This window comes from Pongo pygmaeus, chromosome 15 (genome assembly GCF_028885625.2).
Source record: "Pongo pygmaeus isolate AG05252 chromosome 15, NHGRI_mPonPyg2-v2.0_pri, whole genome shotgun sequence".
Classification (NCBI taxonomy): domain Eukaryota; kingdom Metazoa; phylum Chordata; class Mammalia; order Primates; family Hominidae; genus Pongo; species Pongo pygmaeus.
The window spans coordinates 63,086,282-63,109,141 of record NC_072388.2 but is presented as its reverse complement, the minus strand read 5'-3'; the positions used below and the strand labels follow the sequence as shown (position 1 = coordinate 63,109,141).

General features: G+C 39.3%; 1 protein-coding gene across 1 annotated transcript in view; it reads left to right on the top strand.

Moving 5' to 3' along the window:
• The window catches only part of ESR2 (estrogen receptor 2), a 62,324-nt gene that overhangs the window by 15,085 nt on the left and 24,379 nt on the right, over positions 1-22,860 (top strand). The window contains exons 4-5 of the mRNA XM_054449832.1: positions 11,720-11,836; positions 19,970-20,269. Coding sequence (XP_054305807.1) covers positions 11,720-11,836; positions 19,970-20,269 — 417 coding nt within the window. The remainder of the gene's footprint in view (positions 1-11,719; positions 11,837-19,969; positions 20,270-22,860) is intronic.

The window sequence follows — 22,860 nt, the reverse complement described above, 5'->3', positions numbered from 1 at the left end:
GGAGATCTGAGAACATGTGTCCAAGGCAGTCAGGCCAGAACTTGGTCTTATACATTTTAGGGAGACAAGGCATTAATCGATGCATGTAAGATGTACATTGATTCGGCCTGAAAAGGCAGGACAACTGAAAGCAGGTGCTTCCAAGTCACAGGCAGTTCAAAGATTTTCTGATTGGCAATTGATTGAAAGAATTATTATCAATAGGAAGCAATGACTGGGTTACAATAAGGGATTGTGGAGACCGAGGTTTTATCATGCAGATGAAGCCTCCAGGTAGCAGGCTTCAGAGAGAATAGATTGTAAATGTTTCTTAGGGGACTTAAAGGGTCTGTTCTATCAGTGATTCCAAAAGGGGAGGGAGGGTATGATGAACCATGTCTGGCTCCCTCCTCCCATCATTTTTCAGGTTAACTTTATAATGCCCTTGGCCAAGAGGAGGGACCCATTCAGATGGTTGAGGGGCCACAGAATTTTATTTTTTGGTTTATAAACTTCAAGTTGTGCACCCCTGATTTCAAGGCCAGTCAGCCCATCTCCCTGCATGTGTCTTTGCTACACTCCGTCTCCCGTGCCAGCCCTGATTTGCTGAAGTCACTTTCTTGCTTACTTTTGTTTTCTCTATTTGTCCCATAACCTGTCCCTCAATCACTCCCTCCCAGGCAACACCCTATGTTTCCATCTGAAAGCTCCCTTCCTTTTTCTATCAAAGCCCCAATGTTTTGTTCTTTGCCAGTTAAGAAAAGCAACGTTGAGGGAAATTCATACTGTGTAAATGGCAAATAGCAATTTACTAAATTAACTCACCCATTGGTAACTCTAAGAGGATGTTTTACCTCAAGCAGAGAAATGCTGATAGAATCCAGGTTATGGTGAGGAGTGAAATGTCGGTAAAGAGTCACCTTCCTACCTGTCCCATGAAATTCACCCTGTACGAATGACAGCCTCTTTGTCCTGGATTTTATAATTATTAGCTCTGTGACTTCACCTCCTAGCCTATTTCCTCCTCTGTGAAATGGAGATACTCATAGGGATTTTCTAAAGATGAAATAAGGTTGAGTATATGAAAACATACTCAGTGCTCAAAGATTTTATTTGTGACAACCTTAACAGTAGATTTAAGGCCAAGTCCAGCTCCTGGCTATATGATAAGAACAATATAGATTTTCTGAAATTCTGAACTGAATTCTTGATATAATGACTATTTTCTATCTTGCTGAGTTTCTAGGATTTTACCCCTTAAGAACGTTTGGATGTATTACTACTAGCCATATCTTTTAAAAAGAGATCTTTCTTTTTTTTTGCTGTTGGGGAAACATCTGTCTGCTTGAAACATCTTTGACCTCTGAGACTACAATTAATAATAATTGAAAGTAAATTTCCTTTGCTTCTCTGTTGTTTCTTCCTTCCTGCTGCATCAGACAAGAATGTCAAATTCTAAATGTGCAAAGAGGAAAGAGTTAAAGCTCTTACAGTTGTACAGTTGTAGTGCCTAAATGATCCTTTCTTTGCATGCTTCCTGTCTTTGATATAAGTGCATTACAGTAACTGAAAGTGGCCACTCATTTTTAAAATTGTCTCAAATAGGCCACGGTGGTACAGTATTGAGAAATTCCTTGCATGTAACTTTTTTTTTTTTTTTTTTTTTTTTTGGAGACAGAGTCTCACTCTGTCGCCCAGGCTGGAGTGCAGTTGCACAATCTCGTCTCACTGCAAGCTCCGCCTCCCAGATTCACACCATTCTCCTGCCTCAGCCTCCCAAGTAGCTGGGATTACAGGAGCCAGCCACCACGCCCTGCTAATTTTTTGTATTTTTAGTAGAGACGGGGTTTCGGCATGTTAGCCAGGATGGTCTCGATCTCCTGACCTCGTGATCTGCCCACCTCGGCCTTCCAAAGTGCTGGGATTACAGGTGTGAGCCACCGCACCCGGCCCATTCTTATGTCTTTTATAATTTTAAACTTGTTTTGCTAACTTGATTTATAAGCTAATTGACCACATCTTAGTCATGTACCTGTCCCCTTCACTGTACAAATGCACTGGAAGCTGTGTTGTGCTTGCTGTTCCATTGATACTTTGTTGGCTTCTTCACACAATGAGCTGCGTCAGAGTGATAAGCGCTGTTGTTTCTCTACTGGGTTATGGAGCACAGAGGAAGGAGGACATAGGGAGAAGGACCTCATCACTTCATCTGGTCCAGATGAAGGCATGGCTTAATTTTCTAGCTTATCCTTTACTTTTTGTTCTCTTTCCTATTGGTGTTCATTTAACAAATATTTATTGAGCATTGTACCAGGCTCTATGGATACAGTGGCGAACAAGACAATAGATTATAGATTCCATGAGGGTAAGGATTTTTGTCCGTTTTGTTCACTAGTGGCACTGAACAATTCCTTGAATATGATTTTTCAAAATTAATTGGGCTTATACACAGAGTTCTGTATCATTTTTCACTTAATATTGTCTTGTAAGCATTTCTGTTGTTAAATTTCCAGAGACCCTTTTCACAACTGTACAACTGTTTAATATTCTATCTTATGATCAGATTTAATTTATTTAACTCTTTGTTGTTGAAGACCCTATCAATTATTTTCATCGTTTTAATGCTATGGTTACTTTATTTGTTTATGAAGTTTTGAAAAAAATAATAGTTTATCTGGATATATTTTTAGAACAAATCTGTGGGGTCTGAGTGTATTAATGTTTAAAGTTCTTGACAGATGTTTTCAAGTGTTCAAGTCTTAAGAAGGTTGTACAGACTTGCTCTTCTACCAGCAGTGTGAGTGTCGTTTTTACCAACTTCTTGGTAGCATTGACTCTTACCAAAAAGAAAAAAACCTTGCTACATTGATAGGTGATGTATGGTATCTTTTGGTTTTAATTTGCTTCTCTTTATTAGTGAGGTAAATGTTTTCTCATAAATCTATCTGCCATTTGTATTTTCTCTTTTATCTTCTTTATTCAGAGCTATTGCCCATTTTTATATTGGGTTCTGACATTTGCCTGATAAATTTATTGTGTGCTTTATATATTAACCTATTATTACATGTATGACAAATATTTTTTCCACTTGACTCTGATTTTGATATGCAGAAATATTTAATCTTTAAATAGTCAAATATTACCAACTTTGATAGTTTCATGTATAGTTTTTAAGCCTAAAAAAAGTCCTTTCATACCCAGGCATTATATAAACTTTTGCACATATTTTGTTATTTAATAGTTTGTTTTTACATCTTATTATTTAATTCAAAAGGAATTTATTTTGGCAAACTGAATGAAATAACCAAATGTATTTATCTCTAGTTAATTTTCTCCACATCATTTTACTGAATAAATCCATTCATTTTTCATTGATTTAAAATATGGGAGTCAATTTTTAAAAGTTGAGTTTGAGATATAATTTGCATACAATAAAATTTACCTACTTTCATTGTATGGGTTTATGAGTTTTGAAAATATGTGTAGTTATGCAACCACCACCATAATTAAGATATGAATGTTATTATCACCCCCCAGAATTTGCTCATGTCCATTGCAACCCATTTCTCCTGAATTTCCCAGACTCTGGGAATCACTGGTCTGTTTTCTGTCTCTCTAGTTTTGCCTTTTTGAGAATGTCATACTGTATTTCAGTTTAGCTTTTTACTTATGATGCTTTTGAGATTTATCTGGGTTGTTGCATGTATCAGTAGTTCATTCCTTTTTGTTGCTGAGTAATACTGCAATGTATAGATATATCACTGTTCATTCATTGGTATTGTTTAAAGTTTTGTGCTATTTTGAATAAGACTGCTATGAGCATTCATGCATACCTCTCTGTGCAGACATGATTTTGTTTCTCTTGGGGTACCTACATGTAAAACTGCTAGTTGTGTGATAAGTGTATGTTTAACTTTATAAGAAACTAACAAATTGTTCTCGAAAGCGGCTGGGCCACTTTGCATTCTTGACAACAATGTATGAGAGATTTCCTGTTGCTTTACATCTTTGCCAAAACTGGATATTGTCAGTCTTTTCAATTTTTGCCCTTGTAATGGGCATGCAGTAGCATCTCATTGTGGTTTTAATTTGCATTTCCCTGATGATGATTTTGTGCATCTCTTCGTGTTTCCATTGGATTTTGTTTCTCTACATATGTGTAAATATGATATACAAAGTTCTCATATATACTAGCATTTTGTTCTGACTGTTCCATTGATCTCTCTCTTCATTCTTGCATAAGAACTATTTTACATGATTCTACATTATTTGAACTATTACAGTGTTATAATGTATTTCACACCTGCTAGTACAAGTTAAAAAATGTCCTAGCCATTTTCTCTTGTTTGCTCATAGGAATGTTAGAATGATTTTATTACATGATCTTTCATATTTAAACTCAAGGATAAAAAAAAAAGTTCTAAAAGCAGCAAGATAAAAGAAACAAGTAACATACAACAGAACTCTGACATCTGGCAGCAGACTTTTCAGTGGAAACTTTATGGGCCAGGAGAGAGGGGCATGACATATTTAAAGTGACAAAAAATTTTTACCCTATAATAGTGTATCTAGTGAAAATATCTTTCAAGCATGAAGGAGAAATAGACTTTCCCAGACAAACAAAAGCAAAGGGATTTCATCAACACTAGAACTGTCCTACAAGACATGCTAAAGGGAGTTCATCAGTCTGAAAGAAATGGATGTTAATGAGCAATAGGAAATCATCTCAAGGTACAAAACTCACTGGTAATAGTAAGTACATAGAAAACCACAGCATAGTATAACACTGTTAATTGTGGTTTGTAAACTCATATTTTGAGTAGAAAGTCTAAAGGAAGAATCAATGAAAAACAATAACTACAACTTTTTTTTTTTTTTTTTTTTTTTTGAGACAGAGTCTCACTCTGTCATCCAGGCTGGAGTGTAGTGGTGCAATCTTGGCTCACTGCAACCTCCGATTCACAGATTCAAGGGATTCTCCTGCCTCAGCCTCTCAAGTAGCTGGGATTACAGACACCCACCATCACGCCTGGCTAATTTTTGTATTTTTAGTAGAGATGGGGTTTCACCATATTGGCCAGGCTGGTCTCGAACTCCTGACCTCAGGAGATCAGCCTGCCTCAGACACATGTAGATTGAAAATAGAGGGATGGAAAAATATTTCATGCAAATGGAAACCAAAAAAGAGCAGGAGTAGCTATACTTAGACCAGACCAAATATAGAGTTCAAGACAAAAACTATAAAAAGAGACAAAAAAGGTCACTAATAATAAAGATGTCAATTCAGCAAGAGAATATAACAATTGTAAATATGTCTGGCGCACACAGATATATAAAGCAAATATTATTAGAGCTAAAGAGAGAGACTAATACGGTAATAGCTGGACAGTTCAACACCCCACTTTCAGCATTGAACAGATCATCCAGACAGAAAATCAACAAAGAAATGTCAGACTTAATCTGCACTAAAGACCAAATGGACCTAATAGATATTTACAGAATATTTCATCCAGTCGCTGCAACATACACATTCTTTTCCTCAGCACATGGATCATTCTGAAGGATATACCATATGTTAGGCCACAAGACAAGTGTTAAAACATTCAAAAAAATTGGAATCAAATCAAGTACCTTCTTTGACCACAATGGAATAAAACTAGAAATCAGTAAAGAATTTTGGAAACTATACAAACATGGAAATTAAACCATATACTTCTGAACAACCAGTGTGTCAATGAAGAAATTAAGGAAATTAAAAATTTCTTGAAACAAATGATAATGGAAACAACATACCAAAACCTGTAGGATACAGTGAAAGCAGTACTAAGAGGAAACTTTATAGCTTAAGTGCCTACATCTAAAAAGTAGAAAAACTTGAAGTAAACAACCTAATGATGTAACTTAAAGAACTAGAAAAGCAAGAGCAAGCCAAACCCAAAATTAATAGAAGAAAAGAAATCTTCATAAAAAGATCAAAGCAGAAATAAATGAAATTGAAACCAAGAAAACAACACAAAAGATTGACAAAATATGAAGTTTTTTTGAGAAAATGAACAAACCTGACAAATCTTTAGCCAGACTAATTTTTTTAAAAAAAGAAGAGCCGAATAAAATCAGATGAAAAAGGAGACGTTACAACTGATACCACAGAAATCTAAAGGATCATTATAGGCTATTATAAGCAACTATATGCCAATAATTTGGAAAACCTAGAAGAAATGGATAAATTCCTAGACACATACAACCTGTCAAGATTGAACTATGAAGAAATCTGAAACCTGAACATACCCAGTAACAAGTAACAAGATTGAAGCTGTTATAAAAAGTCTCCCAGCAAGCTGGGCACAATGGCTTATACCTATAATCCCAGCACTTTGGGAAGCCAAGGCAGGAGGATCACCTTAACCCAGGAGTTCAAGACTAGCCTGGGCAACACATGGAGATCCCTATCTCTACAAAAAAAAAAAAAAAAAAAAAAATTACAAATTAGCCAGGTGTGGTGGTATGCATCTGTAGTCCCAGCTCTTCAGGAGGCTGGGGTGGGAGGATTGCTTGGGACTGGGAAGTCAAGGCTGTGGTGAGCCAAGATTGCACCACTGCATTCTAGCCTGGGTGATGGAGTGTGATCAGGTCTCAAAAAAAAAAAAAAAAGTCTCTCAGCAAAGAAAAGCCCAGGACTGATGGCTTCATCCAGAATTTTACCAAACATTTAAAGAAGAACTAATGCCAAGCCTATTAAAACAATTCTGAAAAATAGAGGAGGAGGAGGGAGTAGTTTCAAAATCATTCCGTGAGACCAGTATTACCCTGATACCAGAACCAGACAAAGAAACATCAAAAGTATTACCCTGATACCAGAACCAGACAAAGAAACATCAAAAGAATATGACAGAGCAATATCCCCAATGAATATTGATGTAAAAATCCTCAATAAAATACAAACCAAATGCAACAACACATTAAAAAGATTATTCATCGTAACCAGGTGGAATTATATCCCAGGGATGCAAGGATAGTTCAACATATGCAAATTAATTGGATACACCATATCAACAGAATGAAGGTTGAAAACCATATAATTTCAATTGATGCTGAAAAGGCATTTGATAAAATTCAACATCCCTTCATGACAAAAACCCTAAAAAAACTGGGTATAGATGGAATATACCTCAACACAATAGCAGATATATATAACAGACCCACGGCTAGTATCACACTTATTGGGGAAAAACTGAAAGCCTTTCCTCTGTATGGAACATGACAAGGATGCCCACTTTCACCACTGTTATTCAACATAGTACTGGAAGTCCTAGCTAGAGCAATGAGAAAAGAGAAATAAAGGGCATCTAAATTGGAAAGGAAGAAGTCTAATTATCCTAGTTTGCAGATGATCTTATATTTGGAAAAATTGAAAGACTCCACCAAAAAAACTATTAGATCTAATAAATTCAGTAAAGTTGCAGGATCAGTAGCATTTCTATATGCCAACAGCAAACAATCTGAAAAAAAAATCTAAAGTGATCTCATTTACAGTAGCTACAAATAAAATACCTGGAAATTAACTTAACCAAAGAAATGAAAGGTCTCTACAATGAAAACTGTAAAACACTGGTGAAAGAAATTGAAGAGGACACAAAAAAATGGAAAGATATTCCATGTTCATGGAATGGAAGAATTAATATGTCCATACTACCCAAAGCAATCTATAGATTCAATGCAATTTTATCAAAATACCAATGACATTTTCACAGAAATAGAAAAAACAACCCTAAAATTTGTATGGAACCACAAAAGATCCAGAATAACCAAAGCTATTCTGAGGAAAAATATCAAAACTGTGGAAGAATCACATTACCTGACTATAAATTATACCATAGAGCTATAGCAACCAAAACAACATGGTACTAGCCTAAAACAGACATAAGGATCAATGGAACAGAAGAGAGAACTCAGAAACAAATCCATACATCTACAGTTAACTCATTTTTGACAATAGTCTCTTCAATAAATGGTGCTGGGAAAACTGGATATCCATGTACAGAAGAAAACTAGATCCCTCTCACCATATACAAAAATCAAGTCCAGATGGACCAATGACTTAAATCTAAGGCCTCAAACTATGAAACTACTAAAAGAAAACACGGGGAAACTCTCCAGGACATTGGTTGGGGCAAAGATTTCTTGAGTAATAATACCCCAGAAGCACAGGCAACCAAAGCAAAAATGGACAAATGGAATCACATTAAGTTAAAAAACTGCTTGCATGGCAAAGGAACAATCAATGAAGTGAAGAGACAACCCACAGAATGGGAGAAAATATCTGCAAACTACCCATCTGACAAGGGATTAACAATCAGAATATAGAAGGAGCTCAAACAACTCTAGAAAAAAACTAATAATCCAATTTAAAAATGGGCAAAAGATCTGAGTAAACATTTCTCAAAAGAAGATGTACAAATGGCAAATGGGTATATGAAAAGGAGTTCAACATCATTAATTATCAGAGAAATGCAAATCAAAACTACAATGAGATACCATCTTACCCCAAAGTGGCTTATATCCAAAAGATGGGCAATAACAAATGCTAGTGAGGATGTGGAGAAAAGGGAACCCTGGTATACTATTGGTCAGATTGTAAATTAGTACAACTACTATGGAGAACAGCTTGAAGTTTCCTCAAAAAACTAAAAACAGAGCTACCATATGATCCAGCAATCCCACTGCTGGGTATGTACCCAAAAGAAAGGAAATCAGTGTATCGAAGAGATGTCTGCACTCCCATGTTTGTTGCAGCACTGTTCACAATAGCCAAGATTTGGAAGAAACTTAAGTGTCCATCCACAGGTGACTATAGATAAAGAAAATGTGGAACACATACACTACTATTCAGCCATAAAATGAATGAGATCCTGTCACTTGCAACAACACAGATGCAACTGGAGGTCATGTTAAGTGAAATAACCAGGCACACAAAGACAAACCTCCCCTGTTCTCACTTATTTGTGGGAGCTAAAAATGAAAACAATTGCGATGCCTCATGCCTGTAATCCTAGCACTTTTGGAGGTCGAGGCAGGCGGATTGCCTGAGCTCAGGAGTTCAAGACCAGCTTGGGCAACACGGTGAAACCCTCTCTCTACTAAAATACAAAAGATTAGTGGGGTGTGGTGGCATGTGCCTGTAGTCCCAGCTACTCGGGAGACTGAGGCAGGAGAATTGCTTGAACCCGGGAGGTGGAGGTTGCAGTGAGTCGAGATCGTGCCACTGAACTCCAGCCTGGGTGACAGAAAGAGACTCCATCTCCAAAAAAGAAAAAAAAAAAAAAGCAATTGAACTCATGGGGATAAAGTAGAAGGATGGTTGCCAGAGGCTAGAAAGAGTAGTGGGAGTGGGGAAAGTGGGCGTCCCAGCTACATGGGAGGCTGAGATGGGAGGATTGCTTAAGCTCAGGAGGTGGAGGTTGCAGTGAGTTGAGATCACACCACTGCAACTCCAGCCTGGGCAACAGAGGGAGACCCTGTCTCGGAAAAAAAAATGATGATAAATCAAAGTATTTTAATAAAATTGGGCCATACTAGAGATTTATTGTTTGAAATAAAATATATGAAGTATAGTTAATAATTTAAGTGTAATAGAAGAAAAGGAGCCTAAGAAAGCTTGAAAAACATCATTGTACTTCATATACATCTTCTTTGCTTACATTATAATGAACGATGCTGCAACAAACATGGAAGTGCAGATATCTCTTTGCAACATGAGAGATTCATGTAGATCTAAGAGACTGTGAAGACTGTTTCAATATTGGAGTTACAATTAGGTTTTTAATTACCTCTTCTGGCCAGCTGTGGTGGCTCATGCCTGTAATCCCAGCACTTTGGGAGGCCAAGGCGGGCGGATCACCTGAGGTCAGGAGTTCGAGACCAGACTGGCCAACACGGCCAAACCCCGTCTCTACTAAAAATACAAAAATTAGCTGGGCGTGGTGGTGGGTGCCTGAATCCCAGCTATTTGGGAGGCTGAGGCAGGAGTATCGCTTGAACCCGGGAGGCAGAGGTTGCAGTGAGTCGAGATCGTGCCACTGCACTCTAACCTAGGCAACAGACGAAGATTCTGTCTCAAAAAATAAATAAATAAAAAATTACCTTTTCATTGTATGCTAATGTGTAGAATTCTGCATGTAACATGTCCAGTTTAAAGAATGATTATAGAGCAAATCCCTGTGTAACCAGCACTCAAACAATGAAATAGAATATAATGGCAGCCCGGAATCCCTCTGGGTGGTCCCTCCTGCCACACCTACTTCCTTCCCTGCAGAGATGGGACAGTCCTCCTTTTTGCCTTCCTTGTTGTGTATGTTTTTACCACCTACATATGCATCCCTAAACAGCGCAGGTTGATTTTCTCTGTTTTTGAACTTTACGTGTTCATGTCTTCTACATATACTTTTGCGACTTTTTTCTTTTATGACTTGCTCATTTCATTTATCATTGAGATTCATTTATTCTCAGCACTGAAATTCTGGTTCATTATAGGCTTAATGTAAGATGGTTCAGGCCATATTGTTTATTAGAAAGGCACTAAAATGCCCTATTCACTTTCACTTTTGCTTTTCATCTATTTTATTATAATTTCTATTTCTTAACCCTTTCTCAAACCCATGTAGCTGTCCTCATCCTCCCTACCAACACCCCATCCAGACATCTCTCATTTGCACAACTATAGCAGGCTGTCATCTGGTCTCCTGGCTCATCAGTTTTGCTGCCTCTGATTGGTTCTTCATACTGCATCTGAAATAATTTTTGAAATATAAATATTCTTAGCTCTTCCTTGCATAAAAGAATTAAAAGTACCATTGTCTTAGAGATTGTTATATAACTAACAAGTTCAGACTCTTAGGATTTTTCTACAGTGGGCCTTATTTTGTGTACTTCTGTGTCTTTGAGTTATTTAGAGTAGCTCTGCTTCATAAACTTGGTTCTGGGCTTTTGCGGGAGGTCAGGTCTGTTCCACATGTCCCCACGTTCTTCTTGGACCAGTGGCTACCTCACAGGAGCTCAAGAGGCCAAGCCAAACTGTTGGAGCAGCACATCTATTGATATATCATTGGCTATAGAAAGTCCTGTGGTCAAGCCCAATATCAATTGGTAGGGAAGTGTTTGCTCTCTGCGTACTCTAGTACACTGCAGGGTCGCAAGGCTGAGGGAGAGAATGAAGAATTGAGAACAGTAATCCACCACAACTCTTGTCAATAGCAGTACTTTCTGTCATTATTTAGATTGCTAATTTCTTTATTTGTTCTTTTTGTTATTTTATTTGACTATGAATTCCCATTAAAATATCATATTAAACCTGAAAGAGGGATATATGTAAAAGAGTATAAGAAGTTGAATTTCATGACTTGATTTACAACTCTTGAGTTCTGTGACTTGGAGCAAATCAATTTAATGTTAGTCTTATTTTCCACATCCAAAGGATATTTTTTTTATATCTCTTTTGAAAATTCTAAGAATATGCAGAGAATAACATATTAGTCAAAAACCAGGATATTGAAATGTTCCTAGGTCTCCTTTACTCATTAACAAGGTGACAATGTAGCTTGACTTTGGCTTTGTACCTATACTGGTCATTAAGAAGACGTCCCCTATCTCTCAGCTGGAAAGTGTTATCGGTGTTGTTGACCAGGAAGAGATTTAACCAAGAGATCGTAGCAATAATCTTTTTTTCCCTCCCACTCTGCTATAGGACATAATGATTATATTTGTCCAGCTACAAATCAGTGTACAATTGATAAAAACCGGCGCAAGAGCTGCCAGGCCTGCCGACTTCGGAAGTGTTACGAAGTGGGAATGGTGAAGTGTGGTGAGTGCTTGCTTCCCTTCTTATTGTATATGGGCCTTGCTAAAAGCCCTGTCCTCTGAGGAACTGGGGACAGGTAGCTGGGAAGAGAGAAGATTTGGGACATAGTAATTAAGTATTTTCATTTTGTCACATTGGAGGGGGCATTGACTTATCCACAGTCAATGTCCTCTGCAGAGGACAGAGCTGGGGTGAATGGGAACAGATTATGGGAGGCAGATTTTGGCCCCAGGTAGAGAAGAACTTTCTACAGTTCAAGTGGTCTGATCGCAGAATAGGCTACCAGATGGGTTAGGGGACTTCTAGCCACTGGAATCCTCAAACAGGGCTGGGTGGCCATCTGTCTGTGATTTTGAAAAGTCCAGTTCTAAGGATGAAGTCGTGGTAAATGTCCATGGTTAAAACTTGTGACAAGGCCGGGCGCGGTGGCTCAAGCCTGTAATCCCAGCACTTTGGGAGGCCGAGGCGGGCGGATCACGAGGTCAGGAGATCGAGACCACGGTGAAACCCCGTCTCTATTAAAAATACAAAAAATTAGCCGGGTGCGGTGGTGGGTGCCTGTAGTCCCAGCTACTCAGGACGCTGAGGCAGGAGAATGGCGTGAACCCGGGAGGCGGAGCTTGCAGTGAGCCGAGATTGAGCCACTGCACTCCAGCCTGGGTGACAGAGCGAGACTCTGTCTCAAAAAAAAAAAAAAAAAAAAAAAACTTGTGACAAAAAAGTAGAATATCTTGTGGGTTACTGGGGTAGCCATGGGGAGACTCACACCTATCCCCTCGTCTAGCTTTCTAGAAGTAGAAAAATATGTAGGAGTCAGCAACATAATGGAACTATGAAAAGTACATACAGCATAGATTTTGTTAGTAATAGGTGTATACATATGTGTATTTAACATATTCACGTACATATATTCACATGTATTTTATGCACTCACATACATTCACATATATTTTATGCACAAAGAAAAGTGAGCACTTTGGTATATAACTGACAAAGATGCCAACACCCAGCTCTCTCCACCTGGCTAGATTTTGGTTCACTTGTCTGTACTCACTTGCTTGTTTATATGTACTCAGAGCAGTTCTGCCTGCACTTATTCTTCTGCTAGCCAGTATTTTACCTGTGGTTAGTTGTAATTTCTCTGTGTAATTATTTGAAAATTTAAAACAAAAATCTATCACTTTACTCTCTGACATTTTTTTTTTTTTTTTTTTTTGAGATGGAGTCTTGCTCCCAGGCTGGAGCGCAGTGGCCCATTCTCAGCGTGCTACAAGCTCTGCCTCCTGGGTTCACATCATTCTCCTGCCTCAGTCTCCCAAGTAGCTGGGACTACAGGCACCCACCACCACGCCTGGCTAATTTTTTTTTTTTTTTTTTTTGTATTTTTAGTGGAGACGGGGTTTCACCATGTTAGCCAGGATGGTCTCAATCTCCTGACCTCGTGATCTGCCCGCTTTGGCCTCCCAGAGTGCTGGGATTACAGGTGTGAGCCACCGCACCCGACCCTCCCTGACAATTTCTTAGTAGCTTTGCCTCGTGAGCATTCTCTGCCCTTTTCTTTTTCTCTGTGTATGTAACAGATGAGAACCCTCAGCTATTATAGTTACAGCAGAAGTTCTCTTCATCTGATCACACTTCTCTGGCTTCCTAGAGTCTCTGATGATCTTCATTTCCTCTGTAGAACATCCTGCCAGTGCCCATAGCCTCACAGTGTGTATTGGTTATTCTCTCAAACACCTAAACATTTCCATTCCCACCGCTTCAGATTATCCTTGTCAGAAACTGGTGGGCTTCTTTTCAAACCTGTTTCTACTCACTGTAATTGTTACATTATAAAATTTAATTAAAATTTACTCAAACATATTATGAATAGGAAAAGACAAGTTTGGTTTTTTTCTGTGAAAGTTTAGTTAAGGCCGGGCGCGGTGGCTCACGCCAGTAATCCCAGCACTTTGGGAGGCCGAGGCATGCAAATCATGAGGTCAAGAGATCAAGACCATCCTGATCAACAGGGTGAAACCTTGTCTCTACTAAAAATAGAAAGATTAGCCAGGCGTGGTGGCATGTGCCTGTAGTCCCAGCTACTTGGGAGGCTGAGGCAGGAGAATAGTTTGAACCTGGCAGGTGGAGCTTGCAGTGAGCCGAGATCGTGCCACTGCACTCCAGCCTGGTGACAGAGCGAGACTCTGGGGGCGGGGGGAGGAGGAAGTTTAGTTGAAAGTTTTGAATAAAATCTTAAAGGACCAATAGCTATTGAGAATAGGTATGGGTGAGACTGGGGAAAAAAAAAACCATAAACCTTGGGAGATCCTGAATTCAGAATTCCTTAGAAGTATCTAGGTTCTTGCTCTGTTTTTGTTTTAAAGAGGCTGAAACTGAAAATCCAGAGATAATATCTTATGTGTATGTTTATGCAGAAAAGTGACTTTGTCTAATTGGCCCAGATGTTTAAAGAGAAAGCCTTGGCACTCTGACAAAAGATTGCAAATAAATGTTTTAAGCTTTAAGTTAAACTATTTTAAAGTGAGTATGTGTGTGTGTTTAAAAAATGATTTCCAACTTAGTCTTAAGAATGCTTTTATTATACTAGGATCCGTTGCACAGCGATAGCCCTCATGGCTCAAGGCAGTGTATGCAGGGAAGAGCATGGAGGTTGGACCCCATAGAGTCTACGTTTCATTTTCGTTTCATCACTTCTTGCTGACTGTAACTGTGCTCAAACTACTGAATCACCTCTTTGGCCCTCGGTTTTCATACCTCTGAACAGAGATATCTGCTTTACTTGGTTTTGTGAAAAATAAGTATGAAAACACATATGAAGACTTAGCACAATATCTGACACTCAATTTTAGTTTTCCTTCCATTCTCTCTCCTTCCTTGAAAAGCTCATATGAATTTTGATACAACACCGTTTCATGAGACAGAGTACAGAGGGATAGTTAAAGAAGCTTTCATAGAAAAGGGAATGAGAGAAAGGTTGTTGTATTTAGCCAGAAAGTCTAAGAAAAGACTGTATTCTCTTTGGAGATTACGGAAGAAATGAGATGGGTTGTTGCACATATACAATGGGATATTTTGCCCTTCACTGACCATAGAGAAAGACCATTAGAGATGAACTTTCTTAACTCTGTCTCTCTCATTTCCCATTACTCTTCTTATCTGCCTTCCCCAAAACCCTCTATGCATGCTTTTACTTCTATCAGGTCTTGGAGGATTAGAGATTCTACCTGCTTGTTGGATCCTCCTGCACCATCCTGCTTCTTTTATTTTGAAACCATGTAGTCTGTTATCACCTTTTTCTTCTGAATTTCTGATCTTGTCTTTTCTGCTGAAGTATGGATGTGGTCATATAATGGTAGGACAACACCCACCTAGACTAACTTTATGGATGAAACTTCATTATAAGGATACACTGAAATGTAAGGAGTCAGGAAATCCATCTGAATAGCCATGTATTTGGCCTATATCCCCGTGTTGGGACAATAGCTCAACATATTTTGGGTGCCATATCTTTATACACCTGCTGTATACTCTTCTATGAAAGGGATTTGATAGGTAGGTACTATAAAATAGTGGTTAAAAGCACCAGCTCTGGATTTAGGCTACTGCTTGGGTTTAGATCCTGCTTCTGCTATTTTCTAGTTGTGCCATCTTAGACAAGTTATTTGAGCTTATGTTTGGTTCCTCTTCTGCACATTGGAGACAGTCATAGATCGTGTACTGTAGGGTAGCTGTCAGGATATGTGCAATATGCAATGCCTGGTGCATAGAAGCTTCCAGTAGACATTAGCTGCCATTAGTGTCATTTATCACTACTATCATCATCATCTTTGGCTGGGGCTATTTACCACTGCCTAATATGGAGCACTCGATTTGGTGGAGCTGCTCATTAAGCTCACTCAGAGGCAGCTGCCTAGGTTACAGTGTCAAAGCCACAACACTAGAAACATCCTGGATAGAAAAATGAGTTCCTTGTCAAGGGCTTTATTTATTGAGTCTAGAACCCCCAGAATTCACTACAGGATCTAGAATGTTAGACTTTGTCAGTAAAAATTTGTCAAGTAAATTTGAACATATGAATTCAAAATCTCTCACTTTGGGTATGTAAAGGGTATATAAATCTGTTTTGTAAATTCCTTATCCTTATATACCGTACAAAAGAAAATTGTGTGATCAGAAAGGTGCTTTTTTGTTTTTTTGAGACAGGGTATCACTCTGCTGCAGCCCAGGCTGGAGTGCAGTGGCGCAATCTTGGCTTACTCCAACTTTGACCTCCTCGGGCTCAATTGATTCTCCCACCTCAGCCTCCCGAGTAGCTGGGACTACAGGTGTGTGCACCACCACGCCTGGCTAATTTTTGTATTTTTTGTAGAGACAGGATTTCACTATGTTGCCCAGGCTAGTCTTGAACTCCTGGACTCAAGTGATCCTCTTGCCTCAGCCTCTCAAAGTGCTGGGGGATTACAGGCATGAGCCACCTTGCCTAGCAGAAAGGTGCTTTTTAAAACTATACATTTTACAGCAAACCACCATGGCACGTGTATACCTATGTAACAAACCTGCATGTTCTGCACATGTATCCCAGAACCTAAAGTATATTTTAAAAAATTAAGAAAAACATACATTTTGCTCCATTTTATCCTGGGTGTATAATTGACCTTAGCATTCTACTTGATTACTAATAAAATGAATTGTATTTTAGGCCTTTAATTCTTTTAGCAGTAAATTTAGTTCAAATTTTCTGAATAAATAGAGACCTTTCTTCTACTATAACTAGTCAATGTTAAGAGGAAATTCTGACAAATTTTCCTGGGAGCCGATAATTTAAATTTGCTTACATTTTCTAACTAATATTTATTTTTAAACATGTAAACAATTGAATTTAGTGAATAAACATAACGATGGGTGTATAAAACCAAGCATTTTGCAGATTTCAACTTTTAGGGTTTCTTTTTTTAAGGGAAATTCATATAAAAGTTGTAACCATGCTAATGACATCCTTACTTACAACATGTCTTTCTTAATTTTCATTTTACATTTTTGTCTTTAACCAGTGAAAACTTATAAAGATTTTGGTGCTCAAATGTATAGGGATTTGGAAGTTATATTTTTGTTGTTGATTTCCATTTTTCTTATCGTCAGAGAATATGGTCTGAATAATACCTACTTTAAGATTTTCTTCATTGCCTAGTATGTGATAATTTTTGCAAAATATCTATGGCCTTTGTAGATCAAGCTTGTTAATTATGTGGTTCAAATATTCTGCATTCTGACTTTTTGCTCTTTCAGCTGTTGAGAGAGAGGTTTAAATAGCCCATTATAATAGTGCATCTGTCAGTTTCTCTTTTTCTTTCAGTTACTTTTTGTGTTGTATTTGGAGTCTGTTTTGTTGTTTGTCTATTTATTTATTTATTTATTTTTTCAACCCAAGTCTTGCTCTGTCACCCAGGCTGGAGTGCATGGCATGATCTTGGTTCACTGCAACCTGTGCCTCCTGGGTTTGTGCGATTCTCCTGCCTCAGCCTCTTGAGTAGCTGGGACTACAGGAATGCACCACCATGCCTGGATAATTTTTGTATTTGTAGGAGAGACGGGGTTTCTCCATTTTGGCCAGGCTGGTCTCAAACTCCTGACCTCAGGTGATCTGCCCACCTTGGCCTCCCAAATTGCTGGGATTACAGGTGTGAGCCACTGCACCTGGCCTTTGTTGTTTTGAAATATATGAGTTTAGAATTATTTATCTTTTTAAAATATTCTAGCGATGAGTCTCCTTATCTATAATAATAATTTTTGCCTTAAAGTTTATTTGTCTGGTATCAATAGAGTAACGTCAATTTATTTGGTTAATTTTGCCTGTTACATATTTTTCTATCTGTCTACTTTGTTTTTCTCTATGTTAGGTGTATCTCTTACAACTAATCTATGTCTAGATTTAAAAATATGTATAATTTCAGAGTCACTCTTAAATGGTCAATTTGGTATTTTTTGTTTATTGTGATAACTGATATTTGGGTTCATTTCTATCATCTTATTTTGTGATTTAAAAAATTTTATTACGTATTTTCTACTTCTTCCCTTTTAGGAGTTTATCACATTTTTATGTTTTCTTTTTCTTCTTTTGCTAGTTTAAAAGTCATACATTCTGTTTCAATTTCCTTTTTTCTTTTGAAACAGAGTCTCGCTGTGTCACCCAGGCTGGAGTGCAGTGGCGTGATCTTGGCTCACTGCAGCCTCCGCCTCCCAAGTTCAAGTGATTCTCCCACCTCAGCTTCCTAAATAGCTGGGATTGCAGGCATCTGCCACCATGCCCAGCTAATTTTTGTATTATTAGTAGAGATGGGTTTTCACCATATTGCCCAGGCTGGCCTTGAACTCCTGGCCTCAAGGATCTGCCCCGCCCCCCCGCCGAAACCACTTTTGGCCTCCTAAAGTGCTGGGATTACAAGTGTGAGCCACCATGTTTGGCCATGTTTCAATTCCTTTAATGGCATTTATGTTTTTTAACATGCATTCTTGATTAATTTGAGAATTTAAGCTTCTACCTTCCCAAAAAAAGAATCTTAGAAATTCTAACCAAAATCATTTTGCATGTTATTATTTGGTATTTTGGTTCCACCTTGTTTCTATATCACTAAAACTTAATTATTGGGCCGGGTATGGTGGCTTATGCCTGTAATCCCAGCACTTTGAGAGGCCAAGGCAGGAGGATCACTTGAGCCCAGGAATTCGAGACCAGCCTGGGCAACATGGCGAGACCCTGTCTCTACAAAAAATACAAAAATTAGTCAGATGTGGTGGTGCACAGTTGTAGTCCCAGCTACCCAGGAGGCTGAGGTGGGAGGATCACTTGAGGCTGCAGTGAGCTGTGATCGTGACCGTACCACCATACTTCAGCCTGGGTGACAGAGACCCTGTCTCTTAAAAAAAAAAAAAAAAAAAAAAAAAGTAAATCCAAAGAACAAGCATATAAATCAACTTTGCTAGTAATTAAAACATACAAAGTAAAGCAAGATGGTTTAGTTAGATTAGCAAACATTAAAAATGATTTTTAGTGCCCAATGGGTTCTGAGAAAACAGATAGTCAAACTATTGAGGGCTGGGTAACATAGTAAGACTCTGGTTCCACAAAAAAATTTAAAAATTAGCCAGGCATGGTGGCATATTCCTGTAGTCCCAGCTACTCAGGAGGCTGAGGCAGGACGGTTGCTTGAGTCCAGGAGATGAAGGCTGCAGTGAGCTATGATTGCATCACTACACTCCAGCCTGGGCAACAGAGCAGGACTCTGTCTCAAAAACACAATTAAAATAGTGTATATACTACAATCTAATTTTGTGTATAAAAGCCGGGCATGGTGGCTCAAGCCTGTAATCCCAGCACTTTGGGGGGCCAAGATGGGCAGATCACCTGAGAGTCAGGAATTTGAGACCAGCCTGGCCAACATGGTGAAATCACATCTCTACTAAAAATATAAAAATTAGCCAGGCATGGTGGCCGGTGCCTGTAATCCCAGCTACTTGGGAGGTAGGAGAATCGCTTGAACCTGGGAGGCTGAGGTTGCAGTGAGCCGAGATTGCACCACTGAACTGCAGCCCGGGTGACAGAGTGAGACTCCATCTCAAAAATAAATAAATAACTTTGTGTATAAAACATGGAAAAATATAAAAGCGTTAAAAAGACTGAAAGAATTTATGCCAAAATTTATTCTCTTCTATATTTTCCAGATTTTTTCACTTAATTTGTTATTTGAAATATACTTGTTTTGTGTAAGTATAAGGAAATATATACATATGCACACATGCATATAAACATTTTAAGAATGTGTTATAATAAAAGTATATTATTTGATACCTTTGGAAATATCCGCATTTTTCTACCTGAAGAAAATTTCTAATTTCATGTTTTGGAAACAGGTTTATGAGCACTCTTTATAGAGAAATGGTTAGTATCTATGGATAACCTGGAAATGGAGACCTAAAAAGTTTCTGAAAAGTTATGTCGTTGGTTTTGCTAGTACGGTCACGACCATAGTAATCTTTGGTACGTGCCCCACAGGCTCCAGAAAATAAAAGTCAAGCTTCTTTTGCTTGACTGCGGTTTTACCCTGGCAATTCGAATGACTCTGCTTTCCTCTTCAGGCTCCCGGAGAGAGAGATGTGGGTACCGCCTTGTGCGGAGACAGAGAAGCGCCGACGAGCAGCTGCACTGTGCCGGCAAGGCCAAGAGAAGTGGCGGCCACGCGCCCCGAGTGCGGGAGCTGCTGCTGGACGCCCTGAGCCCCGAGCAGCTGGTGCTCACCCTCCTGGAGGCTGAGCCGCCCCATGTGCTGATCAGCCGCCCCAGCGCGCCCTTCACCGAGGCCTCCATGATGATGTCCCTGACCAAGTTGGCCGACAAGGAGTTGGTACACATGATCAGCTGGGCCAAGAAGATTCCCGGTAGGGCTTTCTGGCTATCAGTTTTCCATGTACTTGTAGAAAGGCCGGCCGCTAATATTTAAGGGGCAAGAGTATAAAGTAGAGGTCCATGAACTGTGCCTAGATATTTAACAGGTCCTCAGCTGGATTTGTAACTTTTGAGTGCAATATGTTCCTTCCTTTTGTCTTGGCATACCTACCTTCAACAAGGCCATGTTCTGATTTAGAATTCTGAGACTCCTCTGAGTTCTGTACCCAACATGGTAGTGCAGAAAGAGTTGTGCGTGGCCCAGCCATTTCTATTCTTGACTCCTTTCTTTTCCCACGGCTAGATGCATCCCATACCACCTTGCACAAACCCTGTCCTGTGTGTCCACATCTGCTACAGACACTCACCTGTTGGCCACCTCTCATGCCTAGAAGTGGTCTGGGAGGATGGACCCAGGGAACCTACCCAGGCTCTGGAATTGGGCTTGGGGTCATTTGGGCAAGAATCCTAGAGGCCTGGAACCTGGAACATGGTTAAAATGATAGACTCCACATTGACCTATTTCTTGGCTGTGGATTCCTCACCTTGAGAGGAGAGGCATGGTTGGGTAGGGTGGGGTAGAGTACAGTATGACTAGTTTGCAAGTGAAAGGTTTGTCAGATGCTAAATAGAATTTTGTAAATTATTGTTCCAATAGAGAATCAATATTATGTACATAAATGAATATGTATGGACAAACAGAGTAAATCAGTGGTTGAAGTTACACGAATCATCGATGGGCCCATAAACCTGGAATGCCATCAAGTTAAAAATGAGCTTAGTTACTCATGAGTTGTCACTTGGAACCTGCATTTTCCATCCTCCAAAGTGATCACTTCTCTCAAGCCCATTTGTAATATATAACTGAAGTGCTGTATGATGCTGAAATTACCGGCTAATTATCATTTGACTTGGTGTTTCTGTGGAGGAGTGAATCTAGGATTCTAACCTAGAATGGCAACATCCCACGATCCCCCTGTGAAAGCTTCTCCATGCCGTTCTTTACAGTCCTTGAAGCAATGAAGTCTCTTACAAGTTCTGAGCCACTGCGGGCGTTCCCATGGCCTGGGGGGCAGCGACTGCACTGGGCAAGCTGTAAAGATGAGGAGGGGTGAGAAGCTGGGGGAAGACAAGTTTTGTGTAAAGAGCCCGGGGAACTGAGGCCTACGGTGACAGTATCATTTGGGGACTTTTGTTGGCCTGGGCCCATTTCTTCCGAGCTTCCTGAGGATTTTTGGTTTCTAGTTGTATTTTGTTTTGTCTAGCATCTTCACCTTTGCCAGAATTACTTTATTTTCTCTGCTTTTTCCCAGAGGAGGCAATACTGATGCACTTTCCTCTAGTTTTTGCTTTAGATGTATTCCAAACATGATTTTGCAGGACCACACATGGAGAGCAGTGGTGAAATTAATTATTGCTGAAAGCTGTGCCCCTTCTTTGTGCCATAAGAAATCTGAACTTTTAAACTGCATTATTCCTTATTCAAGCCTGGTGTTTTGAAAAGTTTTCAGGAAACGTAGGCATAGTCTGAAGGCGTGATTTTTTTCCCCTCTCTTAGCTGGCATAGTCATTGTCCAAACCAAAAAAAAAAAAAAAAAACATTAAAATATCATCTAGCCTTGATCTTGTTGAATATCTACAAGATTAAGAACCGTAATCTCTCTTGGGTAGGCTTATTGTCAATCACTACGGGTGAGACTGGGAAGGTATATACACATTAGGAACCTAAACTGAGCAAAGCATGTGGATTTAGAAAGTATTTATCCATCTTTACATTCATAACACCGTAACATTCTCCTTGAGGCAGATTTGCATTATAATTTTTCAAAGACTTGAACCACATGTGTTCTCTCTGCCATAGTTTCCTCATCTGTAGAACAAGAATGATAAGAGATCCTGCCTGGAAGACATCCTCAGAGATAGGCATTGTTACCCCCATTTTCCTATAAGAAAAACAAAGACTTAATGGGAGATTAAGTGACCAGCTAGAAAGAGGCTGAGCTGGGGTTCAAACCAGAGTCCATTTCACTCCAAGGCTGTGTCTTTTTTTTACCATATTTATATTCCATGGCCCTCTCCTTTTATCATGGCTTGTGAAGGAAGCCCCGGTGTTCTCTGCTTTGCTTTTGAAGTGCTTCCCTCCCCAGAGATTACCTGTTTGCAAACAGTACTGTGACCAACATGGGTTATTAGGTTGTCAGGACCTGCTTCGTTATTATATTTGCTATTTATTTATTTATTTATTTATTTATTTTTGAGACAGGGTCTCACTCTGTTGCCCAGGCTGGAGTGCAGTGGCGTGATCTCAGCTCACTACAGCCTCGACCTCCTGGGCTCAAGCGATCATCCCACTTCAGCCTCCAGAGTATCTGGGACTACAGGCACCTGCCACCATGACCAGATAATTTTCTGTAGAGATGGGGTTTCTCCATGTTGGCCAGGCTGGTCTCAAACTCCTGGGTGCAGGCAATCTGCCCACCTTGGCCTCCCAAAGTGCTGGGATTACAGGTGTGCTTGGCTATATTTGCTGTTTAGGATAGAATCACCCAGAAACAGTGCTTCTACCCAGAAGAAGGATCTTAAC